The sequence below is a fragment of the Pogoniulus pusillus genome, chromosome Z (genome assembly GCF_015220805.1).
Source record: "Pogoniulus pusillus isolate bPogPus1 chromosome Z, bPogPus1.pri, whole genome shotgun sequence".
Classification (NCBI taxonomy): domain Eukaryota; kingdom Metazoa; phylum Chordata; class Aves; order Piciformes; family Lybiidae; genus Pogoniulus; species Pogoniulus pusillus.
The window spans coordinates 26,686,015-26,705,486 of NC_087309.1; the positions used below are offsets into that span (position 1 = coordinate 26,686,015).

The 19,472-nt window shown below is 44.7% G+C and overlaps 1 protein-coding gene across 1 annotated transcript; it reads left to right on the forward strand.

Moving 5' to 3' along the window:
• Positions 1 to 8,647: 8,647 nt before the first annotated feature.
• On the forward strand, positions 8,648 to 18,763 carry SIGLEC15 (sialic acid binding Ig like lectin 15). Its single transcript, XM_064140768.1, has 5 exons — positions 8,648 to 8,699; positions 12,315 to 12,698; positions 15,092 to 15,451; positions 16,400 to 16,430; positions 18,667 to 18,763. Exons 1-5 carry the CDS (start codon positions 8,648 to 8,650, stop codon positions 18,761 to 18,763), a joined length of 924 nt encoding a protein of 307 aa, XP_063996838.1.
• The last annotated feature ends 709 nt before the right edge of the window (positions 18,764 to 19,472 follow it).

Here is a 19,472-nt window from a genome sequence, read left to right on the forward strand (position 1 = left end):
ACAGACCAATGGTCAGACAGATGACCCCATCCAAAAAATCATGGAGAGTTTTTATGAGGGATCATGAGAGTGACTTTAGCCAAAACATCAGTGATATCTCTTTGGGATAAATTCATCATCTATAATTTTTCATTTTACTAAGTCAAAGCTGAAAGCTGATACAAGGAAGAGAGGGAGGAATTAGATTAGTTTCAAAAGAGCAAATGCCTGCTAATGTTACAAATGATAGATGCTGTGAACTGAAAATCATGCTGGGGACTGAGAGCAGAATAGCAGGAATGGAACAGAAAGGGAGATTTATCCTTACCCCTGAGATGTTTGTAGATGTGCTGAAAAGAAGCAGAGAGGTGTCGTGGGAAAGAGTTACATCAAACGTGCTTGAGGCTCAATTAGAATGAGACATCCAGACACTCTCTACTGAATGCCAAAGTTCTTTTCTTCAGTACAGAAATATTCACTGTTTTATATCTTGCCTACCATGAAAATTATAAAAGAAAATCTCTCCCCTGACTGGAAGCTGAAGTCATCTATCATCCTCTGCATGAACAAGGCTCAGGAGCAGCAGGTGTCAAAGAAGAAACTGCACAAGAAGGATGCAATCTGCAAGGCTCCAGCCTAAATTCTGATGAGATCTTGTGGAATGGCCCTTCACAGCAAGTCAAAACACACATCAGCTTGTTTCCACTATAGATGGAAATCAGAGCTGTAAGGTTTTCACTGCCTCCCAGGGTGTCATTTCTGCAAGCAAGCAGGAATACACAAGACTTGCATAAGCCAGCCAAACCAGTGTCACCTCTCAAACTAAAGCACAGGGCAGGATAAGGACTTTTGAAGCCTACAATAGCAGAGTAGGAGTATCAGCAAGAACGTGGGGCTGGAAAAGCACATTGTCCTTACAACAATTCTTCTCCCAGAGGAGGCCACTCACCTGTATGTTGCAGATTTACGTAATAAAGCAAAGGAGGTAGCAGAGGCCTCATTTGCAAGGTGATCAATAACCATGCCAGAAAGTTTTGCACACTCACTTGTTCAATTGTCCTTTTAAAGAATGATGGCTATTTGTCAGACCTGCAGAAACTCGTGCTTTTAGATGAAGCTGTGAGCAAGCCGCAAAAGAAATGCACCCAAGCACCTCTGACTTCAGACACGTGGGGCTGTTCATGTGCTCCTCAAATACACAGAGCCAGATTTCTTCTGATTATGGGAGAGGTAACCACATACCAGTGCTGGAGAAGGCAGCTGCTTTAAGACATGTCACAAAGCCATCCAGGAATTAAGTTCTTCTGGGAACTCGTCCAACAGCATTCAAAGGATAACTGAGAATCATTTATAAACTCAGAGATAAAGGACCAGAGCCTTGGTTATTCAAAATAATCAAGCCTGACGGGCAAATGAGTGATTAGACCTCAGAGAAAGTACATCTGTTCTTCTTTCCCTTGCTAAATCATGGGCTAATCTTCCTACTGTATGATTATTTGTAACACAATAATGCCTTTTGCCTACAAGAACCTAGCTTTCTTTCATCAACATGGACTAGATTAAAAGAAATGACTGTATGACACTAGAACAGATTGCTGAGTGAGCTGCTAAAAGGCCCATCCCTGGAAACATTCCAGGTCAGGTTGGACAGGACTCTCAAGCAACCTGATCTAGTTGAAGAGGTTCTATGATTCTATAACAAAGCCACCTGCAGTCTACTCCTTGAAAACCTGCCAGTGGATGCCCGTGGTCATCCAGCTTCCTAACAGAAAGAGAAGCCTTTTTTCTTCTCTTACTTCTAGAAAACTACCACATGAGCAATCTAGAGTCACATACTTTTTACTCTCTAGGTACTTAGCAACAAAAGGCAACAGTGATGTTCCAATACACCAAGGTAAACTAAGCCCATGGCCAATCAAAGAGATTGTGGAAACCCCAAGAAGAGGTTGCCTTCAGGGACTGTAAAGTCTCTCTTGTCAACTTAGCTAAGGTCTCTGAGGACATCATATTAGAAGCAGAGATTTGTGAGAAATCTGCCAGCACAGTGTGCCAAGAAGTGCCATTAGCTGCTTGCTCTGTTCATCCACTTCTAACCAGCACATTCCCCTCCTCACCTGCTTTACTCAAGTCCCAGTTTTAGACTGCCAGCATTTTATTTACCCTGCAACGTAACCCAATTTTATCTTGCCAGTGTCCTCACTCTATTTACTGTGCTTTAAGGTAATCTCTTTGCAAAAAGGACCATGGCCAAAAGTCACAATCCATAAAGGTGGTTCAAGATTTGGAGAGGAGCCTAACTACACTGACTTTATGGAAATGTCCACTTCACAGATGGCACATCTTCTCTCTGTGTCCCAGTGTCTGTTGTTCTCTGATACTTCAGCAGCATCTTTGCCCAACCCCAAGTTACCTCTCTTCATTATCACACTTTCCCACTTCTTTAGCTTCTCCTCTCACTTTGACACCCGTGTCAAGCTGCTTGCCTTCCTCTGTGCAGACTCACTTCCCAATCCTGCATGAACTAGATGCCAAATTTTCAGCAAGGTGCTGTCAGTGAGTCAACAGCCACTTGCACACATGATTATGAGCAGAGTGCATTAAGTGGCATAAATTAATCTATTGTTTGCTTCAACCTTCTGTGTGGTGAGAACCGGTAAGAACAATGCACTCTCCATAACACTTCTGCAAATTATCAGCCTCTGATCTTAATCCCAAGAGTCAATGACATAATCCATCATTGTTAATGAGTGTGAGCTCCCCTGGGCAGGGGCCTTATCGCACTTGCTATCTAAAGGGTCATATGAGGTTATGGCGGTAATGCAACTAAATAAAGGTTACACTGGCCTGAAAGTGATAGAACAAGCTCCTTGGGAACATTTCTATGTTACCAGAAACCAAAGGAAGCACAAGTAAATGCTTTCATATGTTACAACTCGCATCTCTTCTTGGCGCTTTCATCACTGGGACCTTCTGACCCATCAGATTCCACTACCACCAACACAAAAAGAGGAACTGCCAGTCTTGGACATCTACCAACACAGACATGCCAAAGTGTTGTCATCTGAAGGCAGGATTGAGTACACTGGAGAAGTGCTGAAAGCTATCTGCAATCTAGTGCTGCTAAACATTCCATTCACTACCAGAAATGGCTACTGAGGTAAAGGTCAAGAGTAAACACACAGGCAGTGGTACTTTATCAGTATGAATCATGTAGTCCTCTCATCTGTGCTGATCAAAATATCACACCTGTCGTGCAAGCTGAACACTAGAAAAAGCCCAGATAACATAAAACAGAAACACAGTCCTGTCTTCAATCCACCTTCTTAGGAACCTCTGCCACAATAAGCAAAAATTATTATTTTTGTTTTTTCCAGTTGCAGCTCACTCTACCAGGGCAAGAAAGGCTGATGCCTTCATTTCTCCTAATTCCTCTCTCAGCTAGAAAGGAGCTGATCTTGCACTGATAGGCTTTGCCAAGAATTCCTTCCATAGTATCTACAGTTCTGGCCTTTCATACTGGTCATGAGCTACCTAGAAAAATTATTTGCAGTGGTCCCCTTAAAAGCAAAGATGTCTATAATGTCTTTAGAATACGCTTGCCTCTGCCTATGACTACATGCAGATTTAACAGTCCTGGGACAGCAAAATCAAGGCCAAGAACAATACCTCTGGACACAATTAATTGGAAAGAGAGATTGCTCAGCCTTGCCTCATTTACTACTTTAACAACTTGGCTACGTGTCTGCAGCTCACTTTTCCTCCCAAGGTTACCTAGTGTGCCTAGGAAGGGGCTGCGGGTTCTCTGCCTTCCCTCACTCCTTCCTATCACATATGATAACTTAGTATCTAAGCCAAATCCAAGTTTTGCAATGCAGTTCAGGAGCAAGTGGACGGAAACAAGCTATGTTAAATTACAAGTTATATACTAGGTCAGATTAGATGCTGTAGTGGTCTTCACTGGCCATTCAACCTACCCTTAAAAGCTATCACTTTCAAATACATGTTTGGCCTGGGCCATATTTAAGAGCAAGTGTGATGGTAAGATACCCATGCAGGATGGAAAATCTGTGGTTGACAGAGACGGGTGAACTAAGGAGCACTTCTGAGATGTTCAGCAGCAGATAATGCCAGGAGAAGAAATTCAGCTGAAATTTGCCAGTGATTGAAGAGAAATGTCTGAACAGTCCAGACCTTGATGCATGCATTAAAAAACACAACAACCTATAGCAACAAAAGTAGAACAAAACAAAAAATCCAACGTTAGAGTTTCATTTCACATGTGGATCAGTGAGACACTATAGACAATAAGACGTTATTACCTTACTGCTCTCTACCACTACCTGAAAGGGGTGAGGGGTCGCCATCTCTGGAGGGGCTCAAAACCTACTTGGAAGTGCTCCTAGGAGATCCTGTTTTGGCAGAGAGGTTGAACTAGGTGACCTCTTCAGAGGTCCCTTCCAGACTCTATGATGCCAGGTTTCTGTGATTGCTGGGCTGGGTTACTGTAGAGAGGTAGGCACTGGTCTCTTTTCACAAGTGACTAATCATAGAATGAGAGGGAATTGCCTCAAGCTGCACCAGGGGAGGTTTGGGATGGACATCTGGAGAAGTTTTTTTTCACGGAAAGGGTTGTCAGGCTGCTCAGAGAGGTGGTTGGATTGCCATCCCTGGACATGTTAAAAAGCCATATAGAGCTGGTGCTTGGGGCCATGGCACAGCAACAGACTCAGTGGAGTGGGTGAAATGGTTCGGCCTGATGATCTCAGAGGTCCTTTCCAGTCTGGCTGATTCTATGATTAGGAAGTACCAAGGGCAGAAGAATGGTTTGCCTTCTCTTAGAGAGCATACCACAATAAACTTCACCCTAGAGAGGCTGGGTACAGGATCTCAGATAAGACAGGGTGCAAGTGAAAATAGGAAGCAGAGAGATATTCTCCAGAGGCACATGCTACAGAGGTGCATTTCTCTTCGTTGATGTAGATCTGAGTTTAAGCGCTTTTGAATCTGTTTTGAGCCAACAAAACACAGTTTTGAGTAATGTGAGACAGCACAAAGGTGGTGGTGATCAGAGCTCAGACCACACAATAGTCTCGTTGCTTCACTGGACAAGACAGTTGTGTCAAGGGAAGATTCAGGACCTGCTTCAGGTGTGGACTCCTTCCCAAGCTGCCATGTATGGCAACACAGTTCTCATCTCTGAGAATGTCTGTGAAATCTATGGCTAAAGGAACATAAACCTCTTAAATCAGCAGCTGCAGTCATTCAGCAGGGAAAGACAGAGCACACAGACTCACTTCCAGTATGCAGGAACTTGTTGTCTAGTGGCATTTCAAAAATCTTTAATCAGCTACATCATTCAGATTAGGCTAGAAGATATATTTAGAGTCTGTTTTGCCAGCTGGCTCACTTCCTTGCCCAAACGAATCCTGTCACACCAGACCTTCAGTGCTTATTCAGATGACAAGTTCTGAGATGAGACACCCCACTCTGCAAGACTGCAGTGGACAGTTGTTTTATCCTCAGTTCCAGTGCTGCCTGGAGAAGTTTGAGAACAGCATCATTATGGGCCCAGACTCATTCTATCAATAGCCTTGATCCAGGCAAAGCTGAGCACCGTATGTCACTGCTTATTTGCAGGTGCTATAATTACAATCCTTTATGGTCATAGTAGAGGATTTGGACAGGCCACAGTAGCAGAACAGGAACGCACAGGTCTAGTAGATCAGACCTATTCTTCATCTCAATACAGGAATGTGTCTGCAGAAGTCAATAATCAAGAACGTACTAGAGAGGCACGTCCTATTTCTTCTTCCATTCATGATGCTTTGCTTGCATAGGATGCAGCCTATGCTTTTCATACAGTGTTTTCCCACTAGGAGAAAATTAATTACGTATATATTCAACTCCCATTATCTGATGTTCGCCAGAGCCAACAAGAGCTCATCAGCACTCCTATTGCTGCACCACTAGTTCAATCTTTCCAGCACTGGAAATGGAACAACTCAGCCTCTTCCAGTGAAAATGTGGCAGGCAGCAGAGCTTTCCAGATCAGGAGGATTGGTAAAGGCTTGGGCAAATCGCCACAGGGAAGCAATTGAATGTGTAGAGTTTCAGATTGAATCAGCAGGAAGTCAGTGCAATGGTGACCATGTTTTGGAGCAATATCCAATGTCAGGAGGCAGGATCAGTGTCACTTATATGAATGGTGCCTGGCTTAGAAGCACTCTCCTCATCCCCTCCACACACACACCCTTCTTATTTGCTTGCACTGTAGGTAAACTTGTTGATGTTTTTCACCCTTTAGCTTAGTGAAGATGAAGTGGATACACTGGGGAGGTCAGAAGCCCACAGCAGCTCCTTAAGAAGGGGAGCATAGCTCAGCTTTCTCCATCTCAGCTGGCAGAGACCAGGCAGAGTGAAAGTTCCTCTGGCCTCGCAGCTTCATCTCCCAGCTACTTCACACACCCAGTGCCTTCAGGGAAGAGTGCCAGATTTGACAAAACATAAGGCAATGGATCACATAGCCTTTTTTTTTTTTTTTTTTAACTCTTGGCTGATTGAAAATTTTGCAAAAACTCTCTGCTATACATTCGCAATTCTGTATTTAAATACTCAGATATTTCATTGTAAACAGGCACCTCATGGTCCAAAACAAAAATCATTCCAGATAAACGCCAAAGGATTCATGCACTGAATTACCAGATATTTGTCTAGGAAATGATGGACTAAAACATTAGAAAGAAAGAGGCTCATACTTAATATTAACTGCAGCTATTCTTCACATTAATCATTTATACCTCACTCTAACAACATGTTTATGATTTCACTTTAAACTTTTACTTCGATCCAATGAATTCCATGAACAGTGAAATACTTAAACACAGTCACAACACCAAAAATTTTCCATCTCAAATAGATCAAACAGTAAATGGAGGGAAAAGAGGAAACTACACAGAAAAGACAAATGAAAGACCTGTATCTATTTCCCATCTGTCTTATTTGCTGTTTCCACCACTCACACCCTCAGGTTTCTCTGCTGACAACCACATGTATTATTCTGTACTACTATTAAGGACACTTTATGAAGCAGTTAGATCAGTGGGTCCTGCTCCTCCTGTTCAAAGAGGACATGCACAGAGACTGAAAAGGGCTCTAAGTCATTAGCTGAAATAATACCACCCTCTGCTGAGTAGCAATAGGTCTGAACAAGCATAAATCACAGAACAACCAGAATAAATCAGAGAACCATAGAATACCATGTTGGAAAGGACCTCAAAAGCCATCTGGTCCAAATTTCTGGGTTAAAGCATAGCCTAGACAATACAGCCCAACATCTTGTTCATCTGAATCTAAAGTGTCCAGTGTGGAAGGAAATAGGTCTCTAGGTACTCTCAGATCCTCCTCCAAAAGGTCGGGGGCATGTGAGGGAGGAGGAAAATAACCTTTCCCTTCCCCTGCCTTTGATCAGATCAAAGAAAGCAGCAAACACATTCAGTACTAACCAATCTCCAAGTTCCTTTTCTAGGAGCTACTAGTCAAGATAAAAAGGGAAGATCATCTTAAATATCATTTAGCCGCAGTGGAGAGTTTAAGAGGTGAAAAGCAAAGTGGAGCCCTGGCATCTCCGCTGGGTCTTAACAGCGGAGAAGCGGCAGCGATGACCAAAAAGCGTCTTCATACATTGGTTCCGGGAGCCCTCCAGTGGCTGCACATCCACTGATGCCTAGAGTAGAGATCGTGCCGGTTTCGAGGCATACGGGCATCACAGCTGCTGAGATGAGAAGAGGGATTCAAGTACCAGACCTCCCTCCGCTCTGCAGCAAAAGCAGGGAAACTCAAGCCGACTCCGACAGTGAGTCCCCGTGTCAAGGTCAAATTTTGCACCACGGGGTGTCCAGAAGGGAGATGACAAGGTAGGGAGCATGCTCAGCTCACCACAAGCCCTGAGTTCTACAGATTAGCAAACTGCACTGTGAGTCTGCTAAAGCTAAACCCAGAAGCAAAGAGAAAGCATTTGCACAAGGATTATGGCCAAAATCTTCTTTCAAATACAGGTTAGCACAACAACTCGTGATTGTCAGGTACATGGGAAACCAGTCAGAGCAATGTGCCATGGGACATCAGAGCCCTCTTCCACCGCTGAGCCTTAACACAAGTGCTCAGACGTTTTCCACAGAAAAGGGAATTGGGTTTTCTTAACACCTAGGGATGACAACAACCGGTGAGCACAGGGGGTAAAGCACGGTTGGTTTGCAAGCTTCAAGTTCAGTAGGAGAAATATCAAGCCAGGAGAACAAGGGTCTTGCTTGCCACCTCCTGAGGCAGATTGCAAGGACTTCCTCTAGGGTGATGAGTTGGTAGCACTTGAAAGCCCCATCGTGCACATGGAGTGGGTGTTTGAAGAACAAGTATGCAGTCCCTTTCCTTTAGCTGGAAAATGATAATACTCTGATTCCCTCTGGTGTATTTTACACATGACTGACCACAGAACTATTAATATCTGAATCCCAAGCTGGTTCAGCTAGACAACTCATTTCCTCCAAGGACAGGAAAACCACAGCTTTTTCCATCTCTGGAAAAAAAATTAGCAACTGCAAGACCAGAAGCTCAGATGTAGCAGAAATCATTCTGGTTTGATGATACACCTCAGTGGAGAACGTCAATCAGCATGAAGGAGTTCAGCTTGTTTCTGTTGTGTCTCCTTTGCATCTCCAGGAAGGGTGAGTTCTGAGCCTGCTACAAATCACTGTCTGAGCATAGATTTTCTTCTCACTCTAGTCAAAATGCCTGGGGACTTACCTGGTACAGTACATTTTTTCAGAGACTGCACTATTCATTCTGTTGCTTATAAGGATCTTGAAAAACTCAGAGGGTTGACTCTGCAATTGTCAGAGAGGTCTTTGGGGGTTTTGTTTGTTAGGGTTTTGGGGTTTTTTTCCCATTTTTTCTGCTTCTTTAACTTGAGCAGGAAGAGAAGACAGCTGCATTGTCAGTCAGATGTGCCATTTCCAGCACCAGTCCAAAATGCCATTCTGTGTTCCTAGGTATTACTATGGATCAGACAATTTGCTCCAGCTCCACTGAGCACTTAAGTTCACATTTAACCTCAAGTATGCACATAATTTTCATTAAACTCAATGAGTTTTGTTTAGCTACACTGTCAAAGAGTGTTTGCTAGAGCAAGGTTAGTGTCTGTGGTGGTCTCTAACTCTCAATCTCAGTGTTATCTTCATGACCCTCCCATTCATAACCAGCAGATATTCTGACCTGACAATTCCTTTCAGGAGTTGCCATGTGTAAGGTGTGCAGGCTACTTGCCTATGACTTTCTTTTTCTCGTGAGAGCTTCAATTTCAGCAGCAAATGGAAACTGGGTAATAGAAGGAGGAAGCAATGGAAGACCTAACATGCTGAAGCTTTAAGGTTAAGTTATTCACAACATGTTGACAACTCCCTCCACTCATAACCTAGGCAAACTGTGTTTTGGTAGATAGGTGGAACTGGTAACACTAGGAGAACACATTTTTAATGATACTTCTTATGCTGAAAGCATAAGACCTCCAACCATTAACCCTGCTCTGCCAAGTTCACCACTGTGTGCTAGGACAACTTCTTTCTTTTCCTTTTTTCTTTTTTTTTTTTTTTATGGGAACAAGAAAGATAGCAGAGAAAAGAAAACCATACACTCAAAGGCACATGATCTGCAGTTCTCCAAAAGAAGGGTTACGGCAACATGCAGTAGAACAACCAAAATAACAGGAGATCAACCAGAAAGCAGTAGACTTTTCTGTTGTCACTGTCAGGTCCTAGTACTCAAAGCCCATGAGTCTCCTGTGGCCAGGTAGCTTTGTATATTAGACTACCTAGGCTGCAGAAAGTATTAACACTGTTATAATAAATAAGGCAGCCTGACTCCAGATTTCAGTAACTAAAATACTGGTTTGGGACCAATTCCAGATAAATAACTCCATGGTGGAGAATCAGTTTTGTGGTGGCCTTTGTCTGTTGTGCAGTGCACAATAGGCTAATATGAGCTGCACTGCTACTGACTAGTCAGAGTATCACAGTATCACAGTATCATCAGGGTTGGAAGAGACCTCACAGATCATCAAGTCCAACCCTTTACCACAGAGCTCAAGGCTAGACCATGGCACCAAGTGCCATGTCCAATCTTGCCTTGAACTGCCCCAGGGACGGCGACTCCACCACCTCCCCGGGCAGCCCATTCCAGTGTCCAATGACTCTCTCAGTGAAGAACTTTCTCCTCACCTCAAGCCTAAATTTCCCCTGGTGCAGCCTGAGGCTGTGTCCTCTCATTCTGGCGCTGGCCATCTGAGAGAAGAGAGCAACCTCCTCCTGGCCACAACCACCCCTCAGGTAGTTGTAGACAGCAATAAGGTCACCCCTGAGCCTCCTCTTCTCCAGGCTAACCAATCCCAGCTCCCTCAGCCTCTCCTCATAGGGCTTGTGCTCAATGTCTCTCACCAGCCTCGTCGCCCTTCTCTGGACATGCTCAAGCATCTCAATGTCCCTCCTAAACTGGGGGAACTCCTAAACTGCTGTGTTCTTGTGGTGGGCCCTGTATTGCTTGATGTTGTTGCTGAGTCGAATATGATGGAGATGTACAAACAAGCAACAAACCTTTTCTTAGTGACTACACAAGAAATTCCACAGCTGAATGCCCACAGATAACAGTGGAGCCAGCTACACCAAGAATGGGTAGCAATTACTTACACAAGACCTTTACTCTTTTGCAGTTATTCTCACCTGTTGAGGGGAAAGCTCCTAGTATAATGAAGCCATCAAGTGAATTTTATGAGGCATGAATGTAGCCACAGATATTCCCAAAGCCACAATCTGCTGCTACAGCTGTTGCAATTAGCAAGACACATATCTATATGGAAAGAATTGCCTGCAGACATGTTCTTGATTCCCGGGGAAGAGAAATAGATGAGACATGGAGTTTTTCCCTATATGCTTCGAAGATGCTTAGACTGTGCTAGGATTTACTGTGACCAGATTTGGCCAAGAGCATCCCAATCATTTGTGTCATGTCAGATGGAAAACTCAGGATTTCCCCCACCATGACTGGGCTTGTCTGAGAAGATACTAGCAGCTAGGCTCCATACACTGACAACCTGCTCTGCTAACAGGGCAATGCTTTCTGAAGTGCAAGGGCATCCTCATTCCTATGATGGTAGAAGACAGGGAACTTGCCTGTTCTCACCAGCATTCCTAAGATGAGTATCTTCCAGTCTTTATTCAGATCCTGTCACAGCTTACAAGATGCTACTTTGTGATAATAGCAGCATTGATCACTAGAAGCATCATCTGTTACTACTTTCCCCGGGGGTAATGCAACCACCATCTGATTCGTGTAGCAAATGCTGCAGCGTAGGAGTGCGTGTGTGTGTGAAAGCATGCACACAAATGCTGGGCTTCTACGCTTACTGCACTTCAGTGCCTAAAGCCAGTGTCATATGTGCAGAACTTTCATTCTTAGCTTTTTCTTTTTCTTCTAATAAGAAAAAATAGCCTGTTCCTTCAAGCAAACAAATGCTTGTTAAATGCTAAAGACTCTTACGCAACTTGAAGTGCTATCATTCACTCGACAAACAAGATGCCTTATTAGGAATTAAATCACATTCAACACGTGCTAGTCAGTCCTCTGAGCTCTGCCTCAAACTGCAACCAAATCCAGCCACAGTAACTGTCTGCATGATCATCTGCAAGTCCTCAGCAACAACATCAAGTAATACAAGGCCCACCACAGGAACACAGCACTGATTTTCTGACCAAGAACAGCACAGATATGGGAAGGATGTTCGATTCCACAGAATCACAGAATACTTTCAATTGAAAGAGGCCCTGGTTTCTACCCCCTAGCCATGCGTAGACATCCTCCATCAGATCAGGTTGCAAACACAGGTGGAGCATCCACTTCCCTGGGCTACCAGTTTCAGGACCTCACCATCCTCACAGTAGAGAGTTTATGCCTAATACCTGATTCAAATCTCCCCTCTTTCAGTTTATCTTTCAATCCATCACTACACTCCCTGATAAAGAGTCCCTCCCCATCTTTATTGCAGACTCGCTTCAGATACCAGAAGGCCACAAAAAGTTTCCTCAGAGCCTTATCTTCTCCAGGCTGAACAACCTCAACTGCACCAGTCTGTCCTTACAGGAGAGGTGCTTTGGACCCTGATCATGGCCTCCTCTGGACCTGCATCTCTGGGTTGTTTTTTTTTTTTAAACTATGGGACCCAGAGCTGAACACAATATTCCAGGTGGGGACAAATTTCCCCTTAAACGTTCATCATCTCTTTCTGATTCTAGGTGTGCAGTCCAATGGCTGGTCTGTTCATGTCCCAGCTGACGTTACTGGGGAACTTGGGAAGATGGTAATCCTGCCCTGTACTTTCACACACCCCTACAAAACATTTGACCGTACCCTCACCGCCATTTGGAGGATCAAGGAACCTTACAATGGCACAATAGTTTTCAAGTGCGTTAGTCAGAGTGCCAGTGAGCTCTGTAAGACTGCCATCAGCTACAAAAACAAATACAAGCTGCTTGGCAACCCCAGGCACAAGGACCTTTCCATCAGGATTGACAATCTGACCTGGACTGACAGCGAGAGATACTTCTGCCGCGTGGAGTTGTCTGGGGATATCCACGACAAGTACGAAAGCAGGAATGGGATAAAGTTGCATTTGATAGGTAAGAGGATGTCAGAGCCAAAGGAAGCAAAGTCAGGCCAAGGGAAAGTGAGAGCCACAAGGTGTGGGTGGAAACTGATGGGTACCAGAAGCTGACCTGACGTGGTTGGCTCCAAAGGGTTGGATTTTCCAATGCTATGTATAGTTCATTAGATTTGGGCAGGGAGTGTTCATTGTATTCAACAGTTTTCCAGTGTGAGGCAGTGAGTGCAATACAGGGGAGAGAGCAGAAACACAACTGGGAAGCTTCTGGGCTAAGAGCCAGCCATATCCTGCACACCCCACTTTGTCCCTCCACTGCAGGATCTGTGCAGAGGCAAGCTGAGGCCAGTAGCTCATGGTTAAAGATATCTTCTTCATCAGAATCTGAGTGCTGAGTACATAGAATGGTAGAGTGGTTGGAAGGGACTTCTGGAGAGCATTGTGCCCAACTGCCCAGTGAAACCAGAATCATCCAGGGCAAGTGACACAGGAATGCATCCAGATTGGTCTTGAAAGTCTTCAAAGAAGGAGACTCCACAACCTCTCTGGGCAACCTGTCCCAGTGCTCTGTCACGCTTACAGCAAAGATAGTTCTACTCACACTGTGGTGGAACTTCTGGTGCTCCCACATGTTAGCAAAAGTAAGAGCAACAATTCACGGATAGTAGTAGGGAATTGTAAAACTGAGATAGCTGTCACCCACATGTCATAGGTTCAAACTCCTCCAGAGCAGGAGACATTAAGTACAAACAACTTGAAAAACCATCCTAGATCAACAAATGTCAAACACTAATCCTATCTCCCAGGGTGCACTCACAGATCAAAGGAGTGCTGTGAGACCCAGGAGGCCTCAGAAACAGATTGAGATCTTACCTATGAGTGCAAAGTTGCCTTGTGTTAGGTGATTTTGCTTGTGAAGTGAAACAGCCTCACACCTACTGGGCACTGTGTGCATACAGATGGGAACCCAAAGATGAGCATGGTTCCTCCTTGAGACTTTCCATGCAACCAGAACTGTCTTTCACTTAGATTCTCTCCTAAGCACACACACACAAAGCATAAGCAAGACTCTCTTTCACTTGGAGCAGCTCCTGAACACCCATACATAGGGCATAACCAAGGCAGGATGGCAGCAATATCTGTCATCCAGAGGCTGTCTGGATTTTAATACCAGAGGAATAACACACACAGATACAGTATCCAGGCTGCACCCTGCTTTGGGAAGCACCTTAGCAATATGAGAGGAGATCAATAAAGCTTCAAAGGTTAAACACCAAAACACACAGACAAATGACACAACTAATGCATCAGTCCTCCAGCCTTAACCTCCTCCTGCATTACACAGACATGTAGGAGGTTGCAATCTATATACTTGTTGTCTAGCCTGACAAAAAATGAAATCAATATTGAACTCCTGCTTTTCCTCTGTGAGAACACTCAATTAGTTTCCTTGAGTTTCCTCCATGCCTTTAGGAGCTGAATGCATTAAATGGGTCAACAGGCCCAGGAGGAGAGGATCAATGGGTAAGACAAGATTTGTCATAACAGCTTTGCTTCCCTAGCAGACTAGATAGAGGATGATGTGTTCAAAAGAGCATCTCTTAAGGCTTTGCATCCAATGAATGATCTTTAACGTTGTTCATTCAGTCACACAATCCCACGTGCTACAATTACAGGACACAAAATTAGAGGCCTTGTCCTGGTGTTGGTGTGCTACCTCCACAGAAACAAGAATCTGCACCAGCTGTTTTGTGCTCACTACAGGGTTGGGAAAAGACATCAAAAATAGGTGGCAGCAAGGACTGTAAATATTCCCTGATAATAATTTGCCAGAACTGGCAAGTCTCAAGCACCATGCAAAAGGCTTACAGAAACAGATCCATCATTTTGCATTCTGGAAGCCAGAGACCACAGGCCACAAGGCACTTGCAGGAGAGCACTCTGGTTACCTCATCCTGGACTGTATGAACATGCAGCCAGGCAGGTCACCAGCTGCATCTCTGTCTACTTTATGGACATCATTGGGCTGCAATTCATGGTACAACTTCAGACAGTAACCCATCTTCACACAGGATTGCCCTGCCTCAATACAGTGCCTCTACCTTCTGCCACCGTGTAAGGTAACCACAGCTGAAGTTGACCAAAGCTCACTACAAGAAATAAACACAAAGTACACATCCTTGCATGCCTGCTTTTCTGGGTGAATTCTTTCATTCCTCTATGCAACATAGGCAGGGTGGGGAAACCCAAGGAAAGAGAGTATCAAGAAACATGAAGAAAGGGATGTTCAGTCCCAGAATTACTCTGATATTAAGACACTATGGGTCCACCAAGAGCTAACTCCAGGTGTTTTGTGTTAAACTTGCCTTTGAAGCCTAAGACACTCTCCCCTTCCTCTTGTGACTTTTGCAGCTGCCCCTAGGATCATCAACATCACTGTGAGCTCCAATGGGGACCGCACCTTCCAGGCTCGCTGCACCGCAGAGGGGGAGCCAGCGCCTGCTCTGACCTGGACAGGACCACCCTATAGCAACCTCACCTCCATCACCAGCATGAACCATCGTGTCACCAAGGAGCTCAGATACCTGACCCATGATGGAAAATACACCTGTACTGCCACCAACAGCCACGGAAGGGCTGAGGGGGCTGTGTACTTCTATAAATTCAAAGCCTCCAGCAGTTCCTTCTTTCTGATCCTGATCTTCGTGCCATTAGGAATTAAAGTGATCATTTTGCTGCTGATACTGAGCTTCATCTTTTTCTCAAGAGGGGGTAAGTATCACTGCTTGCCTCAGTAGCCTTCCTCAATCAGACTTGTAACCAGTGATAGGATGCAGCAGGTAAAGTCAGGCAGGAAGGGTGGTGTTCATTTTGGTTTAGGGTTTTTTGGATGACTTCAAGATTTGCACTCTGGGAGAACTGCATTTCTAACAGGAAATCTAATAAAAATTCAGGGGCTCCTCCTGACTGACTAATCACGGTCTGTAGACAGGAAAAAGACCTTTGAAAATAGGAAGAATAGCTAATCAGCAAGTGGTCAATTAATGGAGGACCTGCTGCCTATGCAACCCAACCCTATTTTTTTTCTTGAAGGGGACTAATTGTTATCTTTTCCTCTGTAGCCTATGGGCAGGATTTATCTGCACTGCATCCCACACTACAGTTTAATCTCCTGCAGGCAGACATCCTCATTTTATAGACCACCTCTGTCAGTACCCTGTGCCTTGGTATTCAGGTGCTTCCCCACTATGAATGAAATCCAATCTCCCAGCCACACCAGTTCCACAACAGTGGGAAAACCCCAGCTCATAGACTAAGGTGTAAGTCCTGCCAAGAAGCCCACTGGCCCCAAGCTCACCACTCCTGCTGTGTAGTGACATTGGCAAGAAGGAACTAGGAGGGACTCTGGGTTCTGGCTCTTGAACTGCATGACACATTACATCACCACAACTCATCTGTAGAGACAGTCTGATGTCAACACCTTGCAGTCAAACTGTAGAAGCTGTGAGATCAACCAGAAATGATTCATTCCTTGTATTCCAGTGCATAGTTCCCACACCCACGAAGAGGACCACACACTTGGCACTAATGCTTCTCCTCATTCATTGAAGTGTTGTAATCATGCTTCAGCACAGCTTCACAACAACTCTAGGTCAGTCCTGGCTTCCCAGCTTGCTCTGATCTGCATTGCTAACCCACATCTTCCTTCTGAATTCACAGGTCCCTCCTCTGCCCCGTCCAGCCTAGCTCGGTGAGGATTTCTTGCCTCCTACTTATGTTATCCAGCAGAAGGGTGGGGATGCCAAGGAAAGAAGTGTAATGTGTTCTTGGTCTCGGCAGCAACCTTCTGGTCTGAGGACAAGCTCCTGGGACAGGAACAGGGTTGGGCTGATGGTTTGGAGAGCAAGTGGGAGGGATCAAAGCTTGGGAACTGTTTGTAGGAGACTCTGGCTTAGGTACAATGAGGAAGAGATCCCACTGGAGCAACAAGTTGAAGAGACTCTGGCACATGATGCCACACCAGCAAAGGGCTACAAGATATTTAGATGATCCATAGGCCCACAGCAGGGCATGAAGGCATATTACAGCAACAAAACAATCACCCTTTTATGGGTTCCCCAGATGAGCAGAACAGGCTGGGATGGGGTCTTCACCAGGCTTAGGAATGATGAATGTGAGAGGGGAAACTGCAACAGAAACCTTCTCCTCTGTCTGCACCCCAGTTCTTATTGGAGCAGGGAAAGTGCCCACACCAAGGCTGATGAACTCTACCAGGACTGGAAGAAGGTATGGAGATACCAAATAGCTCACCTCAGAGCCAGCTCAGGTGTGGCACGGCCAGATTCTTCAGCTGGCATTCATACAATGCTCTCCTTGTATCCTTGGAAATTCCCATTACCCAGAACAATTCCTCTCTTGGACACTGTTGACAGCTGTGGAGGATAAGCTAGAAAGGGGATAGGGAAAAAACACCCTCATACTAAGAACCAGAGACAAACCTTAGACTAAAGCTAAATAATCATGAGGCTGCTCCATTCGCACCAGTTATTCCTGTGTGATATTTCCTTCCCTTATGGCCATCTGTCTTGGGTTTCAGCAGGACAGTCAAGTGCACAGCATCAGGACATAGCCAACAAAGCAACTGGAAATTGAATTCCACAGTTAAATTTGTGCTAAGTATTTGCAAAAGCACAATTCTGGTGATTTACCAGAGTCTAACCTACATTGCACTCTTGACTGTATTTGTGTAAATACACAGATGAAAACCAAGACCTTCCATGCTCTATACAAGATCCTTCTCAGAAGAGATCTGTCATGGCTCCCTGAGTCTGAGCAGGACAGTAGGAGCAGTAAATGATAAAACATAGGAGATCATCCTGAATGTTTTAAGGTGTAAAGTGTTAGATGCAAATCAGACACTTAAAAACTACCTGCTGCAGAAAGGAGGACCCATATCAAACACTATTGCAGACAGCCATTCTGATGCACCTTAACTACTAGCTGAAGCCATCTGTGTCCAGATGGATACTGGTGACAAGTGGTGCCCCTCAGGGGTTCACACTGGGACCAGCACTGTTTAATATATCTATCAATGACATAGGCAGTGGGATCAAGAAGTGCACCCTCAGAAGTTTGCAGCCTCAGAAGTTTGCTGCCAACACCACGATGCATGGTGCAGTTGACACATTTGAGGGATGTGATGCCATCTAGAGGGACTTACACATGATCAGGAAGCAGGCCAATGAACAGTCCTGGGTCAGAGCAGTCTCCAGTATCTATACAAGCTAGGGCACAAAGGGGTTGAGAGCAGCCCTGCCAAAAATTACTTGGGGGCAGAGATGGATGAAAACTTCAATAGGAGCCAGCAACGTGAGGTTGAAGCCTGGAAGGTCAACCATATCTTGGGCTTCACCAAATGCAGCATGTCTAGCAGGCTGAGTGACAGGATTCTGCCCCTCTGCTCCACCCTGGTGAGCACCTACAGTGCTGTGTCCAGCTCTGAAGTCTTCACCACAGGAAAGACATGGACCTGTTGGAGTGGCTCCAGAAGAGGAAACAAAAAGTCCAGAGGGCTGAAACACCTCTCCTGTGAGGAGAAGCTGAGAGAGTTGAGTTTGTTAACAAGGAGAGGAAAATGAGATACATTACCAGGGCCTTTCAATAATTAAAGGGGATCTATAAGACAGATGGGGACATTTTTTTCTTGCAACAGGACAAGAGGTGATTGTCTTAAGAAGGGAGATTTAGACTAGGTAGAAGGAAGAGATGTTTTACACTGAGTGTAGTGAAACTCTGGTGAAGGTTCCTGAGGCCCCACCCCTGGTTGTGTTGACAGGGCTCTGAGCAGCCTGATCTAGTTGAAGGTGTCCATGCGCATGGCAGCAAGGTTGGACTAGACAACCATTAAAGCTCCCTTCCAACCCAAACCATTCTGTGATTCTGTAAAACCTGAAAGGTGTCTTCACCTTATTAATTTCTACTGCCAGGCCACAGTTGCAAGACTCCACTTACGAGAACTTTGACCGTGGACACGGCGGCAGCCAGACTTTGCCGACAGAAAGAACAGCATCAGGACGCAGCTGAGGATCTGGGCGGTCTCATCTGCACACACTTGCACAGCTCAAGTCTCTGTCTGTTCTGTGTAAGGTACTTCCTCCCAGTGAACATAAGACTGCCATTGCCTTTTCCACAGACAGTCAAAGAGGCTTTGCAGGTGCACGACTTCCATTCCTGCTGCTGCTTACAAGCAAGAAAAGTCCTTACAGGGAAAACAGAAAAAAGAGAGGAAAAAAAAGAAGGATGGAGATGGAAGAGCAGAAGAGGATCTACACACTATGCCAATTCTAAACAGTTTCAGTGTGCTTAGCAAGCAGAGAGCAATCTACCATTTTCTTGCATCTTTTTGCTTTGCCATTTTTCAAGTGTTACCTCAAAAAGCAGTTTTCACCACTCCACTTGCCAAACCACACGCAGCTTCTTAGAGCCAGCAAGTGAACTGTTTTCATGTTTCAAGTACGAGCTGTGAAAAAAAAATACTGTTGGAATTTCTGCTGGTTTAGTTTTTTTTTTAATTTAGTACTACTATTCTTTAACTTCCATAAGAGTTTTGGAATAATCCAAGAATGATCCAAGCACAAAGGAGAAGAGTTTTTTAAAAGGCAGTAGAGATGAAAGCAAAACATACAAAGGGAGGTCCCTATTGCAACTCTACTGCAGCTCCTAGTGCACATGTGCACACACAGGCTTTGTGATTTAAAAGCTGTGAACACCTTCCAATGAAACAAATTGCTCA